Source organism: Rosa chinensis, chromosome 7 (assembly GCF_002994745.2).
Source record: "Rosa chinensis cultivar Old Blush chromosome 7, RchiOBHm-V2, whole genome shotgun sequence".
NCBI lineage: Eukaryota > Viridiplantae > Streptophyta > Magnoliopsida > Rosales > Rosaceae > Rosa > Rosa chinensis.
This window is the reverse complement of record NC_037094.1, coordinates 51882140-51907824: the sequence shown is the minus strand read 5'-3', so window position 1 is coordinate 51907824 and position 25685 is coordinate 51882140. Positions and strand designations below refer to the sequence as shown.

At 38.7% G+C, this 25685-nt stretch overlaps 2 protein-coding genes across 2 annotated transcripts; one reads left to right on the top strand and one right to left on the bottom strand.

The window, feature by feature from the left end:
* Window positions 1-6146: 6146 nt before the first annotated feature.
* Window positions 6147-9883, top strand: LOC112175360. Its single transcript, XM_024313032.2, has 5 exons — window positions 6147-6157; window positions 6252-6383; window positions 8964-9061; window positions 9147-9280; window positions 9442-9883. The coding sequence occupies exons 3-5, from the start codon at window positions 9000-9002 to the stop codon at window positions 9762-9764; spliced, it is 519 nt and encodes a 172-aa protein (XP_024168800.1). The 5' UTR covers window positions 6147-6157; window positions 6252-6383; window positions 8964-8999; the 3' UTR covers window positions 9765-9883.
* Window positions 9884-17097: 7214 nt separating this feature from the next.
* Window positions 17098-18435, bottom strand: LOC112178124 (retinal-binding protein). The gene is made up of 6 exons (XM_040511490.1): window positions 18364-18435; window positions 18180-18239; window positions 18018-18113; window positions 17626-17727; window positions 17367-17447; window positions 17098-17124 (listed from the first exon to the last, which is right to left on the bottom strand). The coding sequence occupies exons 1-6, from the start codon at window positions 18433-18435 to the stop codon at window positions 17098-17100; spliced, it is 438 nt and encodes a 145-aa protein (XP_040367424.1).
* Between the last annotated feature and the right edge of the window lie 7250 nt (window positions 18436-25685).

Below are 25685 nucleotides of genomic sequence, written 5' to 3'. Positions count from 1 at the left end.
GGGTGCTCGTCTGAGATGCAGACAACCTTCAACGACGTGTCCGGGTTGACCGGCTCCTTCTTTACATATTTCTTCTCCTCATCTCTAGGATCCTCAAAGATGTTTGGTGGTGGTGCCTCGTTGCCCACCGTCAGAATTTCATGGCGGCGTGTCGATCGCGCTATAGTCGTTGAATAACATTCTCGTGCCAGCTGCTGGCTTCCCCTCACACAGCCCATGCCGTTGGGCGTAGGGAACTTCATGAGAAGCATGTACCCGGCAATGATGCACTTGAGCTTGTTAAGCGCTGGTCGACCAATGATGGCGTTGTACGAACTGAAACAGTCGACAATAATGAACTCTGTATGCACCTCCGCCATGCACGGACTAGTGCCAATAACTAAGCGCATGTAATCCGACCCTAACGGTTGTGTGACGTCACCGGAAAAGCTGAGCAGTGGCTCGTGATCCTGGAGTAGTTTTTTGTTCCGCTTGAGATGGTCGTAGCAGCCGCTGAAGATGACGTTGACAGCGGACCCGCTGTCCACCAAGATTCTCCCCACCGAGAATTTGCCAAGAATGGCATCGACCAAGAATGGGTCGTCATGGGGTAAATGCACTCCGCGTTCCTCCTCCTCTGAGAAGGTAATAGGTTCCCAACCTGATTTTGGGAGTTTGGCGGACCTTTCGTAGCGGATGTTGCAGACTTCCTTCGGATGATTAGCGCGTGCATAGCGCTTTCTTGCCCTGTGAGACATGCTGGTGATTGGAGCACCGCCATCGATGGTGTTGATGCGGCCCAAGGTCTCGACGTTGGCAATTACTGGTGGTGGTTGGCGCACCCTGAACTGTTCCAACTTGCCATCACGGTATAAGGTTTCGACGGCCGTTTTGAGAGCATTGCAGCTGTTGGTATTGTGGCCGCTGTCTTCGTGGTACTTGCACCACCTGCCGGTGTTCCTGGGTTTGCCCGTTTTTGGGTACTTTGGAGGGGGTGGCGGTGGGATCTGATCCTTGCACTGATTGTAGATGTCTTCATACGAGGTCGTTAGGACCGTGAAAACTGCATACCGCTACGAGGACTCCGCCTGCTTGTTGCGGTTATCCCCATGGGTTGGGCGGTTTCCCCTGTTATAATGCTGGTCCTTCTGCCGCTTGTTCTGGTGGTGGCCCTGCTGCCACTCCCTTTTCTTGTCAGTTGGCGGTGCTGAGGGATTTTTGTTAGCGGTTTCCTGGTGACTGGAGGATGGCTGTGTTGACTTTGTTGGCGTTGCTGGTGGTGGTGGGGTTTCTCCATATGTGATGAATTCCGCCTGAGCGTGAATGACCGCCTCACTCATGACGTGGTCATACGTCGCATTGGGATGATTGTAGTTGAGGTGATAGAGGAACGGTCCCTTGAGAAGTCCCTTCCTGAAGGCCGCTGATGCCATAGTTTTGTCTAGGTCGCGGCACTGAGACGCTGCCGCTAGCCACCTTGTGACGAAGGCCTTCAGTGATTCGTCCTCCCCCTGCTTAACGCTGAATAGCTGACTCGTGTTGTGATGACCGGCGGACAATAAGATGAAACGGGAGAGGAAAGCGTGTGATAGTGCATGGAATGAGCTGACAGACCCCGGCGGACACTCAAAGAACCAGTTCATTGCCTCGCCATCCAACGTTTCGCTGAACAAGTGGCACAAGGTGGCGTCGTCGAATCCCTTGTTGTTGGTGACCTTCTTGAAGGTGTCCATGTGGACGAAGGGATCGGACATTCCGCCGTAATGCGACATCTTTGGGGTTTTTGCATGTGCCGGTCTGACAGCCCGCAGAATTGCCGCGGAGAAGGGCCCCGGTCTGGAAGTGAAGAGCGGATTCCGAGTTGGTGCTGGGACGCCCGATTCCGCCCGGATCAACCTCTGCTCCAGTTGGTGCATCCTTTCCAATATCTGGGCGGTTGCATCGCCGGCGGAATCAGCCTGAATGTCCTGCTGGGATGGCCTGCGCCTTGGCACAGGCAAATTGCCTTCAGTCCTTGCCCTGGCTCCCGAGCGGTTGGTGTGCGGGAGTGATTCCGCCACTTGCTCCAGCAATAGTTGAGATATGGGCGGTGGTCCCAACAACTCAGGTGGGTTCAACGGTACCTGCATCTGTATGGCCGGCCCTGGTACCAATGTGCCGGTGCTGGGTCGACTATGCCTGGTGCTATGTGACTGCCCGCTCTGTGCTGGGCGGGCGGTGGCCGCCAGCGTCCTTTTTAGTTCCTCAAAACGTTCCATAAGCGTAGCCACCTGTCTTTGGGCCTCGGCCTTTTCCTTGCGCTCCTCCTCACGTTCTCTATTTGCCTTATGGAGATCCGCTAGTGCAAGCTCGTACATAGTGACGAGGTCTTGGCCCGGCGGGCGACTGCCGCTTGGACCTACCTCACCACCGGGGTTGACCGGGGTTGTGAATAGTGCGCGGTTAACTCCCACCGTTGGGTCGGAGGATTGGGGGATGGAGGGATGGTCTGCCTGCTCTTCAGCGTTTCCCCCGCTACCGTTAGTCATGGTGAGTGTGGTGGGATGGCCTTTTGTTCAAGGATTCCCACAGACGGCGCCAATGTTGATGTCTAAAAGTCCAGCGGTAGCTGGACCTTAGCTAACGCTGATCCGGTGGGCGGATCGATACTTGTGTTGTTCTCGAGGTTCCCGTTACCTGTCAAGCAAAATACAATGGACGTCAGAGGGAGACCGCGCCGGGCGGTCTTCAACTCTCCGATGCCTAAGTTAGTCAATGTATTTATGTTGACATGATAACAGTAGGTAAGTATTGAATGCGTGATTAATGAGGAGAGAGGAGAGAACCTTTTATAGGTGAGGAAGAGGTTGATCTTCTCTTTGTTTTCGATATGGGACTGATATGCTTCAGTTCCCAGTTTCAGAAGCTTCTGATGCCATCTTGGCGTGGCGGGTGGCGGCGCGTCGACGGTGATCTGGAGATGGTCCGACGCTGAGGCTGTAGCCTGCCTGGTGGTGTGTCTGCGTGTCATTCCTTTAGTTGGAATTAGTACCTTCGGCGGTACAATGAGCGTGGCCCATTATAGCTAATTATGTTTGCAAATGTACATGTATGTACACCATCTGACCGTAAACTGAGCACAGTTGTCTAAACGACTTCCCTCCTTAGTGGTTGATCTTACTAAATCCAACAAAAGTAACTCATAGCACAGAACCTAAGCCAAAGAGCCTAAAAAAAAAAAAACAAATAAGAAGAAAGAAGAAGAATGGGAGCTAGATTTATCACCATGTCAGTTTATGCTTTTCCTTTTTGTCTTCAATTCCTTCGTTCCTTCGTTCCCTAGTAATCTGTAGAAGAAAGATGGACAGACTCTAGAAATCAAGTAATAACCTTAATTGTTCAATATGCTCCTTAATACCTCACAGCTTCGATAAATTCTTCCTTAATTCTCCTCTCTCAAATGAATGCATACACAACCAATCATAAATTTAGTGTAAAAGAAAACTACAAACCAATGGAATCGCTAATCAAGCATGTAATGGCATACCTAATATGGACTTCACTTCCAATTTCACCAACCAAACTAAGATCCTTACTTCCAATTGTTGCTGATAACTCTAAAAGAGGGGCTGGGTTAAGGCCTATGCTGGAATCCATAGCTGCATTAAGATGAAGGTACTGCACATCTAGCTGCAATCACCTAAAGAAATGGATTCAAGACCTTTACCAGAAAGAATCAACATGACATAAAATCAGAATTGTGGACAAAAACCCATGCTCTGAAACTTACTTTTAACAATCAAATCCACTTCTTGAAGCTTGAAATTTAAGGGAGTCTGTAACCTGTACATACATAGTAAAACATATTTCGTAGTAATGAAACAGCCGTCACAAACCCCAAAACAATTCGTTACTTTGGGAATAACAGAACTGAAGCACAATTCAGAACCCAAACACAAATATTCCTTAAAAGAATGCAAAAGTGGACTCGCCTACTGCTTTTTTTTTTTGAAGGGGAATGTGGATTTCATTTACGCATGCCAAGACGGCTATTACATATCCTTCTGCTGTTTTCAACTAGACAGATCAAGAAGTTGTTGCAAAACTGCTGTGATACATAGAAATAGACCACCTATATTCGAACTAACCGCTCACTTAAAATGAGCCTATAAACTATGGATAAATGTAAAACAAAACCCAAAGATAAATAAATGTAATGCACATCTATACTATTATTAAAAGAAGAGGGTTTGTTAGCCAAAATAAAAAATTTTGACAAAAATGACCTTAGAAGATTAATTAACTTTGAAAATTAATTAAATCACAAGGACAATCATGACATTTACAAAATATACTTTTATTATAAAAAAACAAAAAAAAACCCACAACCCACTTTTTACTCCCACTATCTTCTCTCTATAATGACAATTTTTTTTAATTTCAGAAAAAATAAAATAAAAAATACTTGCACATGCAGAGCATGTGTGGAGAATGACTAGTGTTCCATAAGAGTCTGTTTGGATGAGGGAAAAAATGATGGAATTTAATTGAAAGTAAGGATTTCATAATTTTTAAAAGCCAATTCCCTCGTTTGGCATTATAAGATTGAAAATTTTAAATTTCTCTGTAGAAAAAAACGAAGGAATTCATTATTTAAATTCCTCACTTCAATTTCCACCAAAATTGGTGTCATTTACGAATTCATTTGCAGTATTCAATTTTTATTTCCAAAACAAGACTTTTTTCTATTTTATCTTTTTATTTGTTTTAAACTTCCTTAATTTATTACACATTTCAAATCCTAAATAGATACAACCAAACAATAAAAATTGCAATTAATGGAATTTTAAATGGACAATTCTTAGGTTCACCCCTAGGGTGAACTAATATATTCACCCTCATTGTCGATTAACATACTTTTACTTAATAAATTTATAATCCAACCATTCATGTTGTATAACGTAATACAAAGATTAGCTCTGTAAAAAATCAATCAAATTGAAGACTTTTTAGTTATTCATTTCTATGAAATACATGGACGGTTCATCATAATAGTAGTAAGTGTTGTTAGAACCATCTATTTGTTTGGTTCAATTAGATAATTAAACGATTTCCGATTCGATTGATTTTTTACAGAGATGATCTTTAAATGCTAATTTAAGATATGGACCGTTGGATTATAAATTTATTAAGTAAAAGTATGTTAATCAACAATGGGGGTGAATATGCTAGTTCACCCTAAGGGTGAACCTAAGAATTGTTCATTTTAAATTGATGGAGTTAAAGATTCCATCATTTATAAATTCCTACAGATTTTATAATTTTCTCATCCAAACGCACCGTAAGTGAAAGAGTGAATTCATTTGAAAAACCTAGGGCAGCCACTTGGTTTGGTAATTACCAAACCGACCGAATACCAACCGATGTTTTAGGTTTGGTAAACCGACTTTTTGGTAACGGAGACCGATAAAACCGAAATCGAAAATGACCGAAAAAGTTGGTTTGGTTTTGGTAAATATCGAATCTACCGATTATCTAAATATTAGATTTATATACTACAGTTTTCAATACACATACATGTATATTAAGAAATAAACATAAATTTTTTTATAATAGTATGAACATTACTACATATACATTAGTACATGTATTTTAAGTAACCTAGTCAAAAATGGTTAAGTAACCTAGTTTTATTGAAAATTGCTAGAATTTGATGTCATATATACAAAAGAAAGCTATAATTAGTATATGAATACAACGTTTATGACTATAAAATTCAAATAGAATTAGTTATTCTAAAGTTGGTAATACAGAAAACCGAAATACCGAATTTGGTAGATATAATTAAAAACCGAAAATTTTGGTTGGTAATTGGTAGCTCAATTTTGAAACCGAAAGCTTTGGTTTTGAAGTTGGTAATACTTATAACCGATTCGAACCGAACGAGTGACAGTCTTAGAAAAAACTGACTCTAAACAAACGAACCAAAATTGGGAATATACATACTTCACTGTGCTTCATGTGAAAGTACGGTTTTGCCGTTTGTTTTTCGTGATTTACGGCCTGCGACTGTGTATCTGGATTAGAAGGTTATAGATTTTCAGTGTCTTCGGGAAGCCTCGATCGACATCCATCTTCACTATTTCGCAGCCATCAAACTCTCAGATACAAAGTGTTGGGCTGAAAACAAATAGGAGAGGTTTGGTTTTTCAAGTCTCACCTCTCAGATTTGATATAAAATTTGGGATTTTGATTCTTTGATTTGATGTAAGATTTTCCGATTTTGATCACAGACAGAAAGGAGAAGAGGAGAGATCCAAGATTTTGGTCGACTTTGGGAGGGAGGTTTGGGTTTGTTTCGGAAGAAGTGCGTGCATGCCAATATTTTGATCCAGTTTGGGAGAGAGCTTTCAGCAAAAGAAGAGGTGTTTGTTTGATTGTTTTTTCAGTTGTATGAAATGAAAATTAGGTCTCTTTCCTTGCTAAGATTTGGGTCTCTTTCAGTTGTCTAAAATTGTGGTTTTGAATGGGATTTTTGTTTCTAAATTTTGTGTTTTTGTATATCAAGATCTGAATGAAAGTAATTTGGATTTATGTTTGGATTTGAATGGAGATGACAGTGATGATGATTTTGCTGTGAAAATTGATTAAACCAGAAAGGGGTAGTTGGCAGCAGTAGAGGTAGTCATTGGTTTTTTGACAAATCTGGTATATAGAGAAAGTGAAATTTAGTATTAGAATTTTTGATTTGAATGTCACATTGTTGAGTTGATTACGTGCAGATTGCACCTATTTGGTATAGGTTGCAGTACCCATTTTTTCTAGCATTAAAATGATAGAACTTTTTGTGCCGGGACTTGACTTTTAAATTTTGAAACAAAATTTGTGATGATGTTTATTGTTTATAACACATGTCAGTAACCAAAAGAAGCATTGGCCTTGAGGTCTTGAATAGAATTTCATTCATAGTTGAAGGGTTCTGGGTTGAATAGAATTTCATTCATAGCTGAAGGGAGGTTCTGTTACAGTAATATATAGTAATTGTCATTCTCATTTTTTTTTTTTTTAATCAATCGATCATCGAGTAGAGAAGTATGTATCATATAATGCAAGCAATATTTCATGGTGTTTGAAAGAAAAATGTAAACCCTATTCTGAAATTTTCTAGAATAGTGGTTGACAGATTTATTTACTATTTCAGAGATATTTTGGTTGTGTTATCCTAATTACTGACTCTCTATTCTCTCTATTCTGGGTTTGATGATGAGAGCATAGCATAGGATTTTGGATTGTTGATAATGTTGTGGTGAGTCAAAGAGGTATGCTTTATACATTGTTTCTAACGTATTAGATATACAAGAAAAGAAAATATTTGTTGTGCGGTAATGAAATGACAATATATGCTCAACTAAATGATTATGGTTAGTGGAACCAATTTAACTTTCTTTCTAAGGTATACAAGAAAGAAAGAAAGTTAAATTGTTTTGACAACTTCTAGATTTGAGTGGTTGTCCAGACTTCGTCTATAAAGAATTGTTTTGACATTGTCATGTCTTTAGCAATATGGTTAGAAGGTGGTGGAATGGTAGTTATGGTCTCTTAATGCATATTTGATTTAGTAACCCAAGTAAATTTGAAAAGGCTAGGTTTGTATAACAGATACAAGGAAGGGAAGCCTGAAGCCTTTATAGATTAGGTTACATGTACATGTTATCAAAATAGACGATCATGTTCCTTTTGTATTCTTTTATTAATATTGATGCTAGGGTTTTTTTTATTGTATTTTGTCCTTGAAAACTAATCGAAAGTTGTAAACTTATGCTTGATTTTTAATTTTCAAATCAGTTCGTATGCTATTCTACTTTTTTGAACATTGTTATCTCAGTGAATATTAACTAATAATAGATTATAATCATGATCTGATTGCTTTTGTGATAAGAACCTTGTCTATGACTACTAGTGTATGTAGAAGGTCAATATTTGCAGATCTAACAGATTAATATTAATGTTTTTCCAAATCTTCCATCATGTAATTTTCTGTTTACTTTTCCAGCATTTGAATTCCACATCTGATATAAGTTAGGCTTTATTAGTTAAGTTATAAGAATGAGTTGTAATTTGTTTCTGTCAACACTCAATTTTTTTGGGTAATGCAGGAGCTATGGATTGTTTTATAATCAAATACCTAATGGTCCTTTTTGAAGTTAAGCACAAACTATGAGGCTTTTGAGGTTTATCTTTGGTTAGGATTCAGTTGTTGAACTGATCAATAAAAAGATATTAGAAGGCCATGTAAGACCTTTCTGAAATTAAATACTTAATTGATATCCTTATGTCACCAAGCTGATCACACTGACTTTCCAGATAAACTGGGCTGCAATTGTTCTTCACAAGATGGGTTACGACTTCCTGTTTTGTTTGTTTGTTTTTTTTTTTTTTAACCTTTTTCTTGTCCTCCTATCTGTAATTATATTTTTATATAAGAAATGCTTAAAAGAGAGTTGCATCTTACAAGCTAGAATATGGGCGCTTAAAAGAGAGTTGCATCTTACAAGTTAGAATATGGGCTTTTGAACATCAAGCCTGAATGTATGGATACTTTCTTTTCCTGTTATCTTTAGTCAATATATTACTTGCTTTATCTTTTTATCAGTAGTGTAAATTGAGAATGAGAGTGTGAAGAGTAAATTATTGTGTACTGGTCTATATATATGCATGCACAACATTTCATCACTTCATATAAAGTTTGAGAACAAGATTTGAAACCAGTTTTATCCATAGCTATATGACGGTTGATGAAAATATATGATCTCTCTTAAATGCATCAACACTAACTATATCCTGCATATCTACCTCATCCTCTCTCTTACATACACCTATTCGATTATACACACTGATACACCCCCATACCTACTATGTTTAGGTTCGAGTTAATTCAAATGTGCCTGCTTTGTTAGTCATAATTCGAAGATTGAGACTTTTATGGTTTGATTCATTTATGACAGCTCCACTGCGAAAGCTGCACTAAATTTCTTTATGCAATGCATATGGACTACACTGGTTTGAATGAGGGATTCAACGTTTGCAGTTTAAATCAGAAGGGGTGAGCTCAGTAATGCAGTTTATGTTCTCCCAAATTTTCTTTATCAGCGTTTGCTTCGTTACATTACTTCTTTGAATGGATACAGAATGACAGTGGTAGAGAAACTCAGAGCAAAACTGCAGTTGGCATCAAACCTGTCCAGTCCAAACTCTGAAGCACCCAACTACATGGAACTTATATGCTGGAAAACCATAGGGCGGTTTGGAACAAGCTCTAGAGGTTAGTGAAAAAGTAAGATGTCTTAGTGTCAGTAAGACATCTTGATTCCTCTCATCTACTCCCCTGTTCTTCCCCTCAGTAAGTCTCACAATTCTGCTAATCTTTTGTGATTCAATTTGTGATTTTGTCCGTATTTAACATCTGAGTTTTTGTTTTTCTAGCTCAATCCGACTCGAGCTGCAGAAGAATCCAGTTGTACGGGACCGTTTGTTTATTGCTGTGTTGGTTGGAGCACTTGCTTATGGCTTTTATTTGGTGTATTTTATTGACATTGAATTCTGTTATGATTGTTATACTGGCACCGAGCTTTTTTTGTTGTTTCTTATCATGTTCTTCAGGATCTATGGACCTTATCTGCTGCTACAGAAGTCATTTATGCCAAGATGCATGCTGCACACGCATCTCTGTTTTACTCTGTTCTTTATCTCTATCTGATATGAATCTAAGGTCTTGCACATTAAATGCCTTCCTCTGTTTCTCTTAGAGCATCTCCAATGGAGTTTTCTTTTAGCTTGTATCAAATTCAAATTTGACATGTGACATGGCAATCCCCATTTTTGCCTAATCTTACTCCAACCGATATGTCAAAATTGTATGTTTTTTAATATATTTTATTCTACTTATTTTGTTTTTCTTAGTATAATTAATTTTTATAAAAAAAAAACAGATCAGAGCTCATCTCTTTCTCTGCTTCTGTTTCTTTTCAGTATCTTCTTTCTTTTCTCTCTCTGTAATCAAGTCCCACCCACCACCACCATCGGACCATCCCCGTAGCCACCCCACCGTCGCACCTCCATCAAAGGCAGACCCCATTTGTCACAACCACCATCCCCCAACCCAGATTCCTCAAAAACAGAAGCAAGGCACTCATTGCCGCCATACCTCATCCAACCATCACCAGCGTCAGCCCTTGATGAAGCGCCACAAGCTAGCTTGACAGACTCGGGGATAGACTGATCAAGCAAACCCAGATCCGGTATGAAACCAATTCGATCCTGCCTAAAAGCAATTTGATCCGCCAATCCAGCCGTCCAAACACACCCCACCCCTGGCCAGTCACTGGGAATACTCCTTCCTTGACCAACGCCCAAATTATTGATGAATCAAAATCTGCTTGATTCTCAAAGCTCAGAAGGATTTATGAAGGTTTTTTATGAGTTGCTTTGGTCTGGGTAGGATGTGTGTGTGTGTGTGTGTGTGTGTGTGTGAGAGAGAGAGAGAGAGAGAGAGAGAGAGAGAGAGAGAGAGAGAGAGAGAGAGAGAGAGAGAGAGAGAATAAAAAAATAAAAGACAGAGAGAGCTGGGGCTGTCAAATTTGACAGAGCAAGGCTCAATGTCAATTTCACGTGTGTATGACCTATGGAGATGGTATTAGGGGTTTGATGTAGCTTCTTGATTGTGATGGATTTTGGTTGTATGTGTATTTTAGGATTCAGCTAGTTAAAGGTGCAGTCCAAACATATAATGGGTAGAGCTTCAGCTTTATTAGTAGCAGTACCCTCAAGGGCAAGTGTATGGGGCTAAATGGTACCACATGCTTGGAGTTCATGTGGAACAAAAAATGCTAACATTGTTGATAGTGAGCATTCCTTTGGTCCTCATTTGGTTTTACACAAGCACCATTCTCATTCCTCTTGGCTAAGACGCTGAGATAAGACCGTGAGATATCCAACGAAGCAGGAACTTTCAACCTATGGATGATGCCGAGTCTTTTCACGTAATGCCTCACTAGATTCTTATAGATGCAAAACAATACTAGCTGTTCTAATATGTAGAAATGATAATATTTTCAGTTAAAACTTCTATGATTACTATTCTGAGTATCACGAACAAAATTTAGAAAAGAAAAAACAAACCTGCAACATCATACGGGAGTGCTACCTAGTGAAAAACTATGATGGGATAGATAGATTGTGACTATGCAACTGTTTTGTGGCTATACTACCTGACTACTACAAAAATTGAATCAGACGACACCTCTCACACGACGCATCATACTTTTCCGTCGTCTGATTGATTTTTATTTTTTCGGACGTCGTTTTTACCAAATCTGTCGTCTGATATGGACTTATGAATTAGTTCAGAAGGCGTTTAAGGACAAAACCGTTGTGTGACGCTTAAAAAATTAAGCGGCAAGTTTCCCACCATGTAAGTAGTGCCAAACCCCATCTCAAACCCCAAATTTTTCCCCCAGCATATATTAATCATACGACGAAAAATAATAAAACTGTGGTCTGATCAATATGTTTGGCTGAAGGAGGGAGATTTCCCACCACTATTTTTCTCTACCTCCCTAAAGAGGGAAGTCAAATTGATTGGAGACAGATTCCAAATTTAAAATTGCTGCATTCAGACCACATTTTTATAAAATCCTGTTGTGTGAATCTTGCCCAAATTGATATAGCCGGGCTTGAAGCCCTAACACTCGAGCAAAACAATAACAAAAATACCCGCAGCTCCTCAATCTCTTGACAGCGCCTCACTCTCTCTCTCTCTCTCTCTCTCGACACAGACACAGACCCATAACCAAAACCCACAACTATGAACTATCAGTGCCTCCTCACTTCAACCATATCTCTCTGTTCTACACGGTGTCGAAATCCATCAAATCTAAAACCTAGACCTCTCTCCTCTCTCCTCTTTCCCTCTCTCTTCTACCCTAGACCCCAAATCCATCATTTTGAAACCTTGGACCTCTCTCCTCTCTCCTCTCCCCGACAACTAAACCAGTTTCCGCCTCATAGGATTGATGGTGAATTCATCCCATCATTATCGCTTCGAAACAGACCGGAGAGAGCCTAGATTGGAAACCCTCTCTTCTCCAATTCTTCGAGTCCTCTTTCTTTTACATAATCCAAGGCGGCCTCTCTATATATGAGCAGAAGAACAAGAAGCTTGAGCTCCTTCGACCCCATGAACGGGTCAAGAAGATCGAGTCGGTGACAGGTGACGAAGAATCCCATCGCAGCAGTACCGGTGAAAGTTGATTGCCTCCCGAAAGGTAAACGTCCCAATTTAATTTCAACATCTGGGTGGATACTTGTTTGCTATTTTATTGCTTAGTTTTTTGGGCATTGGTTCTTTATAATTTCATAATGTTATTTTCCAAAGTCGAATTCTAGTGTTCGATTCAAAGGGTCCATTTTGGACAAGCTGAAGCTCAATTCTTTGATCAAAAGATCTAGACTTTAATTTGAGCATTGTGTTATTCTGAATTTGGTGTGCAGGAGAAGTAGCAGACTGTAAATGGCGGTTACGAAGCCTGGAGTGATTGCCTTGTTTGATGTTGATGGGACTCTCACTGCTCCTAGAAAGGTACGATATCTCTGGTTTTAGTTTCCTCTAAGTCTCTTTTGTTTTTAAGTAGGGATCTTAAACAATAATTTACTGATTCAATATGGATGTACTCATATGTATGTACATGCTCTTTAAAACATCTCTAATTCATACATTTCATTGGAATGCTAGGATGTTACTCCACAAATGTTAGGATTCATGCGAGAACTCAAGAAGGTACATAACTTATTTGTCTGGAAGTTTACATATATGCAGGGGCTCTTTTTTTTATGAGGGGTTGGGTGGTGAGTGTCTCAGTGGATGATTATATCCTTGTTGGATTTCAGGTTGTTACAGTGGGCATTGTGGGAGGATCCAACCTTTCTAAGATAACAAAGCAACTTGGAAAGACAGGTATATATTTCTTCATTTTTAATGTAATCAACAACTTTAGATGTATTATAATTTAATTGTATGGAGAACTGACTTCAAACTATAGGATTTATTGGGATTTGGGGGGTTTGTGAAATTTTGTTTTGGGATTTATTGGGTTGTTAAAGGATAAGCATGTAGTATTTTTCTTATGTGATTTTATGATTCTTTTAGTGAATTTGTCTGACTTTTTGCTGTGGGATTGAAGAAAGAATTGCAAAGAACAAACTTGGAGCTGGATTCATACAAGGAAAAGATAAAGGAGAATCAGGAAAAGATTAATCTCAATAAGCAGTTGCCCTACTTGGTCGGCAACATTGTTGAGGTATGCTCCTTTTTTATGTGGGATTTAGGTTTTTTAGTCTCAGTGTTTCTTGCTGTAAGCATAGTTATTGTGGTCCTGAATGTCTGGGATGCAAATGAAGAAGTGTCCAATTTGCCTTGTTAGCCTAATTAATGTGCCAGATATGCATTAGCTGAAGTTTTAACTTATGACAGACTTGTACCAATTTAATTTTAAGCTGTTGAAAGACATGTTTTGAACTATCATATAACTTGTTTGGGTCATAAGTATATGAATATGTAATTTCACTCATGACTCTTTTGTTGCATATATAGACTATATGCAGACCTTTGAGCTCTGAACCTGTTTTTTAAGATGATGAGTTTGTTGTTCTTCTAACATTACCTGGTTCTGACTTGTAACGTTTTCAGATATTAGAAATGAATCCAGAAGATGAAGCTGAGGAAAATGGGGCAAACATTGATATTGGAGGGCTATGGAGGTTGATGAGAAACCAACTGAAGATTACAATGATATTGGAGGGCTAGAGAAACAGGCAAGTTTTTGACATTAGGCATGGGCTGCTGACTTGCTCACTGTTTGTATCCCATACTCATATCTGTATTAATGGAGTCAAAATTTTAAAGTCAATAGCTTTCCTGATTGAATTTGTTCTCTCATTATTGGTTACAGTGAAGTGAGTGGTGATAGGGAGGTGCAGCGTACAATGCTTGAATTGCTTAATCAACTTGATGGCTTTAGTAGTGATGACCAGATCAAGGTTTGTTTGTTTTCATATATTCACTTCTCTTGTAACTATGACTATTTGAGAACACTTTGTAGATTTTGAAGTATTTTTTTTTTGCTATTATTTTGTTGTGACACATGGTTGCACACAGATTATAAAGTATAGTAGACCTCCAATTTTGTGACTTATATGATTTTATCATCAAAAGTTTAATTTCCTTTGTAAAGTGTAGTCATTTAAGAAATAGGGTCAAAACTTCAAAAGTTGAAATTATTTAGTATATAGAGGAATAGGAGGTTTACATATAAAAAATTTAGCATTTATATTACTAGTCATACAATATAATATAACTTTATACAAAGATTAGAACAATATGTTCTGCATCTGGCGAGTATTCAACATTTAGACTTGGAATATAGATAATGATGAAGATTCTCATGCACTTTTCGGTTGAGTTAGACTAATTAGTCTGAAAATTACAGGTGATAGCAGCGACAAATCATGCTGACATCCTTGACCCTGCTCTTATGCGTTCCGGTCAATTGGATCGTAAAATTGAGTTTCCACACCCCACTGAAGAAGCAAGAGCTCGGATTCTGCAGGTTTGTCGTTTGCAATTGGTTATGTTTTGGGAGAATTTCGCTCTTACCTGGATCTAACTTAATTTGTTGCATTAATTTTGTAGATTCACTCTAGGAAGATGAATGTTCACCCGGACGTCAATTTTGAAGAATTAGCTCGCTCTACTGATGATTCAATGGTGCACAACTAAAAGCAGTTTGTGTGGAGGCAGGCGTGCTGGCCCTTTGCCGTGATGCAACTGAGGTACTCCATCTCATTACATACCTATTACTTTGATCTTTAGGGGAACTGTGTATACATTATGTGCAGACGACTAAGCAGTTGGTACATCATCGTTTGGCATACAATTCCTTATTTATGATATTTTTCTTTCGCTTGCTCTCGAGTCAATTTGATTGTTTGGTATTGTACCTTTTTTGTTGTTTTCAGATGAGCCTGATGATTCCATGCATACATTTACTGGTCATACGCACTACTACAAAAAGGTCATCAGACGACGGTGGATTTGTGTTGTGTGATGACCAAGCTCACCGTGGTCTAAGTGAGTGTTGTGTGATTGAAAAATCAGACAACGGTGATTTCACCGTTGTGTGATAATAGTTTGCTCAACAGAAATACCTATTTCCATTATGTGAGTTCTGCGCAGCATGTGCCTGGCATGGCATGCGCAGCGATGCCTCGGCACATTTAGACAACAGAAGATGAAATTTTGCCGTTGTCTGAGATTCATAACACACAACAGATATGACTCATTCTTTGTTGTCTGAGATTCATAACACACAACGGATATAACTCATTATTTGTTGTCTGAGACTACTAACAGACAACGAATATAACTTAATATTTGTTGTCTGAGGTAAGTAACACACAACTGAAGTAAAATTATCTCCCTTGTCTGTTGATTACTCAGACAACAGTGATCATTTTATTTCTGTTGTGTGTTATGAATCTCACACAACAGAATTTTGTTTTCTTTTGTTGTTGGTTGTTAGTTCACATAACAACTATATTTGGTTATCCGTTGTGTGAATATTGTAATCAATTGGGTACCAACCAGTGACTGTTGTAGGAGAAGCCTCAATTTTGAACTCTTTTATCATCATACAACACATGGTTTTGTACTATGTTGTATGACTGAATATTAGATAGTAATTAACACATAAACAGTACTCTAATCCATATCATTCAATCACCATTTTTCAAACATCCATACATTCAAGATAGATAATGTACCAAACAAGAAATCATTCCTAGCTACCTATACATGAAACAAAAGCTGATATAATATCTTTTTGCTTCAATGAAGTTTCCTTTTGAAGAAGAACAAGGGCAGTCCCAAGAGACTTGGCATTTGGCACTACTCTGACTGGTGCGCGCTTCTGCACTGAACCAATGTTAAAATCTACTTGATGAATCGAAAGAATCTATGAAGAATTCTATCATTCACATTATCCAGAAAAACAGACAAGGAGAAGGAGTAAGTAACATTTGCAGTAGCATTTAGACACATTCTATACAGAAAAATGAATCATGACAATGAAAACAAAAAAAAATTAATCTACAAACCTTTATTATTGATTGACTTAAAACCATACAGTTAGTGTTCTAATGTTTGCTTTGCAAGTTCAACACATCAGTTCCAAGATGCTCTGTGCATCCAGAGCCACAAGAATAGCATTACCCCCCCAAAAAAAAAAAAAGACACTTCATTACCCACCCCCAAAATTGCTAGATCGATGCATACAATATTGTGAAGCTTCCTCTATCTTCCTGTTTAATTTAGCCTAAGAGAGAAATTAGTCATCTCAAAGATCAAATTCATATGAAGAGCTTGACACTTCAGTAGCAATATACCTCTTTATCGTTCATGAATATTATAGCAGAATCGGGAATCTTCTTTGACATTTTCTCACGCCCTTCCTTCAAACCAGGTAATATATCTGCAAATCATTAATAAAAAGAAAATGTAAGATAGAACATTTAGCATTAGAATTAAGTAATCTGTATAGCAGATTAGGATGTTGCATACGGTGTGACGAAAATAGGCATGTTCAATGGATCCTACAGTTTTTTATAATTACATAGTCAATTTTCCTGGTAAGGTTACTCCATTGCAACCATGTATGAAATGAGAAACAATCTCTCCTCAAGTGAGCTTGTATCTGACCCTCCCTAGATTCTGCAATGGCAGGAACCTCATGGAGTGGGCATTGTTTTTATATAGCCGAACTTATAAGTCTAATTATGATTATTTTCTTTATAATATAGAATCAATCTGCTAATTTTTGTAACCCATTGAAGTCTCAACATATAAGATCAACTCAATAGCAAGAGGTTCTCATATACTGACCAATTTTGGAGGAAGTGTTGATATGTTGTTGTCAGATAGGCCTAGCTCAGTGAGTGAAGTAAAATTTTTGAACTCCTACATACCATTATTAAGAAGACAATAAAATGTGAATAGCAATTGAGTTAGTACAAGAATAAATGAGAAGTTCATGATTTAAGAACGTTGAATATAACCTACAATGAGCAGCCCAGTAAGCACTCACAACTAATCAAAAATACTACTACATATAATTGAGCCCAGTATTCGTGTATACCTATGTATCTAAATTTATATTTTTATATGAGAGGTAAAATTTTCAGTCAAACTAATGTCACTTCCTAGCTAAAGCACTATTAGAGACATGATTTGTAGATAATTCACACATATTCAAGTTCCCAATATTAAAGCACTAACCATCACAGGAAAAACACCTTACCTTCAACAACTCATCTGTACCACAACCAGACAATAATTGTACCTTTTCCCTTATCCTCTCCTGCAAAAGGGGCTTGACAACCTGCCAACAGTCCAAGAATTAAACCACTGCTATTTCCAAAAGGACCTTATAAATAACATTTTAGGAACAAATATGAGCATCATACCTCTATAGCGGCAACATTGCTCATACGATAAACTCAGTTAAATACAACACAAGAATTCAGTATATCACAAAGATCAATAATGTAAAGGCTGACCTTCCAACAAGCTGAGAATATGTACGGCACATTTACAATGCAGTACGTATTTGTCTTCTCTGGGTAGTTCAAATCATCAACTGTTGATATAATTGTCAACAACTGCGCTGAAGTAAAACATAAAGGTAATAAATATTACAAGGTTTAACAAGATTTGCATTCAAGAGCTCATTTCTATACGTAGAAAGTATAATATTGACAGTTACGCATCCCTTGAGACATGAAACCAACCTGACTTTAGCTAATTTCCAAATAAAAAATTATAATTTCACCAAGTGACATTGGAGTTTTGGACAAATCTTGCCATGTGTGTACAATAGGAAAGAAGAATGCAGTTGAAACAGTAATGAATTAACTAAAATTATGTGATAATAAGTTATATTGATTCATACCTTAATTTGGCTTAGTGCTAAAACCTTCAACCCAGTCATATCTAAAACCTTCACACACGTGGTGATAGGTTTACCATACTTCTTCGATGCAAAGGGCTGCAACCAAATGCACATATCAGAAAATGACTTGAGAAACTTCAGACTCCAAGATATAATACTAACCAAAATAACACGATCTCGATATTCATTTATTTGAATGTGTGACTGCACATAGTAGTGAAACTGCAATGAAAACAAACACCTATTTCATAAGGAGCCCAAGCACCAAGGTGAAGAGGTAGAAGCACGCAATTCAAATTCAGGAACTGTTGTCTTAAAAGATGGTCTACATAATCATAATACTTACAGATATTGCCTTGTTCCCATAAGTTGCACGGATAAGGCATCTGTAGTCAATTGCTTGACCAACAGTTTTCATTTTATTCCTCCACAGTCTGCACTTTAGATTTCAAGGATGCTGAAATAACAAGATTGAAAAGTAATTAGCCATTTGAAATAATACTACCCAAATATTGTCAAACTACAGATCATTTTAACATGAAAGGAAACTCATTGCATCCACTATTAATCCATTACATCTTAAAATTGCAATAGCACACTATAACTCTGATTTCCGCCATCAACTTTTTCATAATATTCAGCAACAAGAATTTTACACATCATTTTGCACTGATGTCCCCCTTTTGATACGAATGACTCTAATAACTTGTATTGCAGGAAAGGTTCACTTAAAATTCTGATTACAAAGTAAGTGTTGGTTTCACATTCGTCTGTGAAATTGAAGAAGAACCCTAATCTTGCACATTTCATAAAGAAAAAAAATACAAAAACTTGGTAATGAAGAAGAAGAAGACCTTGGTTTTGGTCTCTATTTTGACGTCGAGGGATTGGATTCTAGTGAAGTCGTGGAGAGGATTCCGGCGACCAATTGACCAGCGCAGGGGTTGAGGAGGTGGAAACCGGGCTCGACCCATTGACCCTTCACAGATTTTTGCCTTACTGTTCGTCCTGCAACAATCACAATTCCATTGCAGCTGAAAAATCAAAACACTTGCATCCAATTTTCTCCAAATTCAACAACTTTACACAATCCAAACAAACAAGAGAGGAGAAAATAATTGCTGACCCCCATTGGACAGTGAGGGCCTCATAATCCCAGTGCTGCTTGGGGCGGATGACGTTGACATCGGAGTATATCCGGGCCTTGGAAGCGGCGTCGGGGCTGCAAATCGATTTACAGATCTTCTGCGGAGTAGCGGGAATAGCGGCTTGGAGTGAGAAGCCGGCCGGGAAAGGGAGAAAGGAAGAGGAAGAAGGGCGGTTGAGGAATCGGGGAGAGGAGCTTGCGGTGGCTGGAGATCTTCAATCAGGTCACCCATTATTCAATCGAGAGAGAGAGAGAGTGTCGAGAGGTCGAGAGGTCGAGAGGCTAGGTTTAATCTGAGAGTATCGAGAGAGGGTCGAAGGCTAGCTAGGTTTAATTTGTTCTCTCTTTTTGTTTTCCCTTTTGGACACAATGCGGTAATTTTTTATATTCTCAGAAGTTACTCACACAACATAAACCTCACCAACTGTTGTCTGAGTGCACTATATAAAATCAAAATGTGAAAACATGGAGGGAAACATGCCGCCTACAGCATTTTGGCTCAAGATGTTGCCGCCTGTTTTCCTACTTCACACAACAGAAAAGTATAACTTCTGTTGTCCAATTGCTATAGCTTGCACTAACTTTGCCCACTAGAAGACATTCAAGCAAGCTTCCTCAAATTTTGATGCTTGGTTTTTCAATCACACAACGGAAATAGTAAAACCCGTTGTCCTAGTAGCCCAAATTTCAGTGTTTGAAGAGCCAACCAAGACTCCAAAGTGGAGGGAAATCTGCCGCTAAATTTTTTAAGACTCAGACGACAGACATTACTTCACTTCCGTTGTGCAATGTAGTTCTGATAAAAAAGTTTTCAATTTGTTGGCATTCACACAACAGAATATAACAAGCACCGTTGTGCAATAAAGCTTACTTAAACACACAACAGATGATTTCTTTTCCGTTGTGTGATTAGTGTTGTGTGATTAACTTTTTGTAGTAGTGACAGGTAAGAGTTTGTCTTTCTGTGGTTACTTCCTATTTGTAATGCTCCTTACGTGTTTGTTACAGGCATAATGCAATCTTAGTCATTAGAGTGTTATCAGTAGTGACTTATTAAAAGCTAGATCAAATTGTTAATTTCAATTGGAAATGTGTTATACACAAAGTTTATAATTATTACTACATAGGGTAGCCACTGTATGTTCTATCCATGTCAGAGTTACGTTTCTTTGGATTTAGAATGTGAGAGAAACAATTGCTCAGAAACAATTGAATTTTGCACTGGTGTGTCCAGTTAGCAACTAACTTTAATTCACATAGATCCACCCTTCCTTGTAATATAATGTAATTTCTATTTACATCAACTAGTTCTTTATTGGGCGTTTCAACCTTAATTCGAGATTGTCTGATGCCATCAACTAATGCCTGACAGATCAGGCTTTCTGATACTTGCTTCAAACTTGTAATTTATTACTGAAAAGTTTCGTCTAATCTTTCTCCGTTTATTCTGAGTTGTGTTGATTATCACTTATTATTCCAACATCTGCATCTTTACATGAGTCTGTAGCAGGGACATTTTTTAGGAGAATCTCTTCAAGCTGTGTCTCTTAACTCATTGAGTTCACTGCTTTTGTACTCATGCCTTAATAATTGTGTGTAGTTTCCCTTGGGCTGCAACAGGAGGTATGGATAACAAGCTTATCATCTGGGAATTGCAACATTCGTTGCCCCGTTCTACATGTGACCACCTCTGTGAGAGTTTCATCTCTACATTATCTCAAATGATTATCACCATCTGGTTCTCTTTTTCCTTATCTAATTTATTATGGTCACCAGCTTGTTTGCTTACATTAAATGTCAATTGTTGGATGTCATACTTCAGATTTTAAATCTCTGCAACTGGTCTAATGGAAGAAATCTTCCTTGTATGGCAGGATGGAGTGACATGCTTGACCTGGCTTGGGGTATCTAGGTACCTAGCAACAGGTTATGTGGATGGGAAGGTCCAATGGGATAGTCTCTCTGGTGTTTGTGTAAGAACCTTCAATGGGCATAGTGAACCCATTCAGTCTCTCTCTGTATCTGCCAACAAGGACTTCCTTGTTTCAGTATCTACTGATGGAACTGCCCGAGTTTTTGAGATTGAAGAATATAAGCAAGCAATATACTCTTCATAGTTGGTAACAAGGATGGCCTTGGAGTTATATAGTACTTTTTTGTATAAACAATATGAATTACATACTTTTCTTATGGTATTTGAGCATTCTTATGGTACTCCTTTTGTAGATGAAAGATTACCTTTGCACAATCTATTTTGGTGCATGATGTGGATTATAACCATTTCTTTTATATATTGATCGGCTACTGTTAATTTGATCATTTTTATTTCAGTTTCAGCAAATACAATGCATTGAATCATTCTATTAGGACAACAATAACCACAAAAAAACGGTCGTATGTGCACAATAGTCACAATGACTTAAAAATAAAAACTGTCGTCTGAATTTAAAATAGATAATGGATACTTTGAAAAAATGTCGTCTGAATGAAAGTCACACAACGGGCATAAAACAAAGCGACCTCTGAATTGCAATCACACAACAGTTTCTAAAGTCGCCCGTCGTCTGAAGAATAGTCACGCAACAGCTAATGCTGTCGACAGGCTGCTGGCATGCTGCCGAGCCCTTCACACGACGGTTCCCTACAATAGACCTTCATCAGACGGCACCTCTATATACGACGGTTTGCCTCCATATCAGACAACGGTTTTTAGCCGTCGTCTGATTCAATTTTTGTAGTAGTCACGCGCCTAAATTTCATACTATGTTGAAAATTGCAGGAAGATTATGAGTCTCAGGGTAAGGATGTAGAGGTGATGCAGATGCAATCTAAGAAAGAGGTTAAGGAGAGTGTCAAAGATGAGTACTTGGAGGAATATGGAGGTACAATGTGTGGGGGTTGTGACCTCTTTTGGTCTTTCGCTGGGAATATTTTTGGTAGGCCAGTGGCAATTGATAGTCGGCAATGGATATGATATGTGTCCTGAAAGAGGGATATGTGTCCTGACAGATCGCCACTGCGAGGATACTGCTTCGATGGGGGTGAAGCTTTAGGAGTTCCGATCTTTCATTCAGTCATAGTGACTTAAAGTATGTAGTGTACTACATGGACTCAGTTCCTGACTATGTTTTTTGACTATGCTTGCCCTAGAAGAGTATGATGCGTTGTCTGATGTACCTAGGGTTCCGATCCCTATCTTCCTGGTTTGGGTGGACATTTTTGGCTTGCCATCGGCGCTGTTCACTAAAGAGGCGGTGTTGATTAGTGGTTCAACTCTGGGGAAGGTGGTAGGGCTAGATAAACTAGCGATTAGATGTGGAACAGCGACCCGTGTCTGGATCCAACACTGCCTATCGGATCCGGTGAAGTAAACTTACCCTCGTTTGTTGTTTGTCTTCGGAAGCGACTATGAAGTATGAGAAGGTAGTCGGGTTTTGCAAGATCTGCAGTCTTCTGGAGCATCCAGTTGATGGATACGTTGGGCCGCCAGAGGTCGACTTAAATAGGGGAGATTCAAAGGGTCTAATGGTAGTGACCATTAGTGGTGGGGCAAGTAGTAACGACTTGAGGGCGGCTCAGCTTACTGGAGTCATGGCTAGGGAAGCTGGCCCGAATATATTTTCTGCGACACCTAAGTCTCTTAGTTTCACTGTTCTTGGGTTGTTTGCACAGGCACTGGAAAAACACACTATATTTCACCCTAAACTACTAGAGAGGCTTCCCCACCAGAGGGGGTGCTAGAGTTGTCATTCTTGCATTGGTATGGCTCCTTATGAAGCTTTATATGGGAAGCAGTATTGTACACCATTGTGTTAGGATGAAGTGGGAGAAATCAAACTTGTTGGCCCGAAGTTTATTCAACTCACAGCCGATAAAATTAAGGTGATTAGGGAAAGACTCAAAACTGCTGAAAGTAGACAAAAGAGTTATGCTGACAATTGCAGGAAGGATTTTGAGTTTCAGGAAGGTGATGGGGTGTTCTTGAAACTATCTTTGTGGAAGGGTATTGTACGATTTGGAAAATGTGGGAAGCTCTGTCCTAGATACATTGGTTCTTATGAGAATTCAGAGCGAATTGGCCCAGTTGCCTATCGGTTGGTGCTACCTCCAAAGTTATCTAGGATACATAATGTTTTCCATGTGTCCATGCTCCATAAGTATATTGCAGATCTTTCTCATGTCTTTCAAGCACAGCTTATTAAGTTAAGAGAAGAGTTGACCTGTGAAGATAAACTGGTTCTGATACTTGACTGAATGGAGCATGTCCATAGAAACAAGATAATACCTTTAGTGAAGGTATTTTAGAGGAACTACTTAATAGAGGAAGCTACTTGGGAACCAGAGGATCAAGTGAGATAGCAGTATCCCCATCTCTTCTAACAGGTATGGAATTTTTTAGGACGAAATTTTTAAAAGAGGGGGAATTGATAGTTTGATACGCCCGGTATCTAGTTCACCTCCTTACTGTATTCAAGTTATTTACTTCAAGTTTTACTTTCCTCAATTTCTGTTTTATCGTTTAGGGGGCCCGATGAGTTGACTTTTTATAGGATAATAATTTGAGAAAATTTTCCTCATGAAAGTTGTAAAGACATTAAACCGAGTTCGTGGAAACGTAGCATGCAAAAATCGGAGTTCGTACGTAAAAGTTATGATTTAAAAACCTCGAGTTACTATTTCAGAAGATTAACTATAAATAGCATTTTCAGCTTTCCATATTGGGTCGAAACCTTAATTACCTTTCCTCTCCAGCTCGAGTCGAGACGATGATCCGCCAGTTTCTTCACCGTTCGAACCGTCTGTTATTCTTCTTTTGATCTGTGGTGCTGGTGTGGTGCGAATTGAAGCATAGAAAGCGCAACAAGCTGAAATTCCTCGCTGCAGTCCGTACAGGTCGACCCGTTCAGAATTTCACCTTTCTGGCCACCATTTCCGGTGAGACCTGTTGGATTTTGGAGCCCATGAGACGTACTTCAACCCATCCAAGCGGCTTTGGACGATTCGTAGAGAGGAGGGAGAATCAAGCTCCGAAATTTTTCGGCCTTGATTTGCTTCGAGGTAATTTCCCGGCCTATATGTTTCGAATTGGCTTATGTTGTAATTCTAGGAATGGAAGGGGTTGATTATAGGAACATTTTGGCATAGGTATTGTGACCCAATTCAGAGTCGAAGACGACGACTCGTGAGGCCCACGTGCAACCAATTTTGGCAGCACTTGGGGGCTCGTGTCGACTCTTCTGGCTTTCTGGTTTAGCCCATTGGGTAGTGCTGAACATATAGAACTTGTTGATATGATTTTGGTAGAAATCGAAAAGAGTTTGATATCGATCGAGAATTTCCGAAGTTCGGAGTTTCGGTTGTCGATTATGGAAATCCGATTGTTGGTTTTCCTTAAGTTTTGCCCTAAAAAATTTAAATCGACGAAAGGATGTTAGTGATGAAGTTTGGGTTGAATTTGAGGACGATATGAGTTTTCAAGTTCGAAGTAGACGATTGGAGTTTGGTTTCTAATTAATGTAAACTTAAATTTCGGTCTTTGGTAAAGTTGTTCATGAGTGTTGCTTTATACAAGATGTGAGGAGATTCCACGTGAGGAGAGTTCTGATCGACGGTTGCCTTAGTCGTATACTATGATTGAACTTTTATTTTAAAATTAATATGCATGTAAATATTTTGTTGTTGTTGTAAATATTAGTTTATTTTCATGGGGATGTGTTTGGTTTTGAAAATGGATTGTGATTTTGTTTACTTGAATTAATATTCGGTTATGACTTTAAGGATTGGACTGGCTTTATTATTTGAAATGATATTAAGCTTTCCGATGAATTTTTCTGAAACCTGATTATTATTTGAATTATGAAATTCGTTAATCTCGCATATTATTATTTGATTATCGATTTGAGAATCTTACTAAATCTATTAATTGCATTTGTTGACATATTTTCCTAGAATGACTTTGATTAATGTTTTTCGAGTGCAGTTGGGAATCATACTCATATTTTTAGTTCACAATTATTTATTTATTTTATGTCAGATTTTGAGGAAATATTTTATGTTGATTTTAAATTGTTTTCTTCACCATACTAGGGTTGTCGTATATTATTGCTAGCTGGCTCAATGCTCTTCCTCAGAATACCTTGTAGGTTGTAGTCGAGCCCTTAGCCTGGGAGACTATTATAAGAACCTGGGAAGTTCTGACTCGAGCGTGGGAGGCTCTCTTTATTGTGTGTTGACTTTTTTCCCATACTATCCTTTTATGCTTTATTAGCGGGGCTGGTTCGTTTTTACGAGATTTTAAATTTTAAAGAAAAGTGTTTCTTGCGTGCATCAATAATTTTAAAGGAAAAATATGTGGGAAAGTATAAATTTTTCTTTCATTTCGATTATTACGAATGTTTATTTTTGTCCACTGACATTAACGTTTTTGCATGCATTCTCCCTGGACCCTTTGTTTTCAATTACCTAGTTTGCAAAGTTGTTGTTCAACTTTAGGTGTTGACGCTTACCACCATCACTGCCAT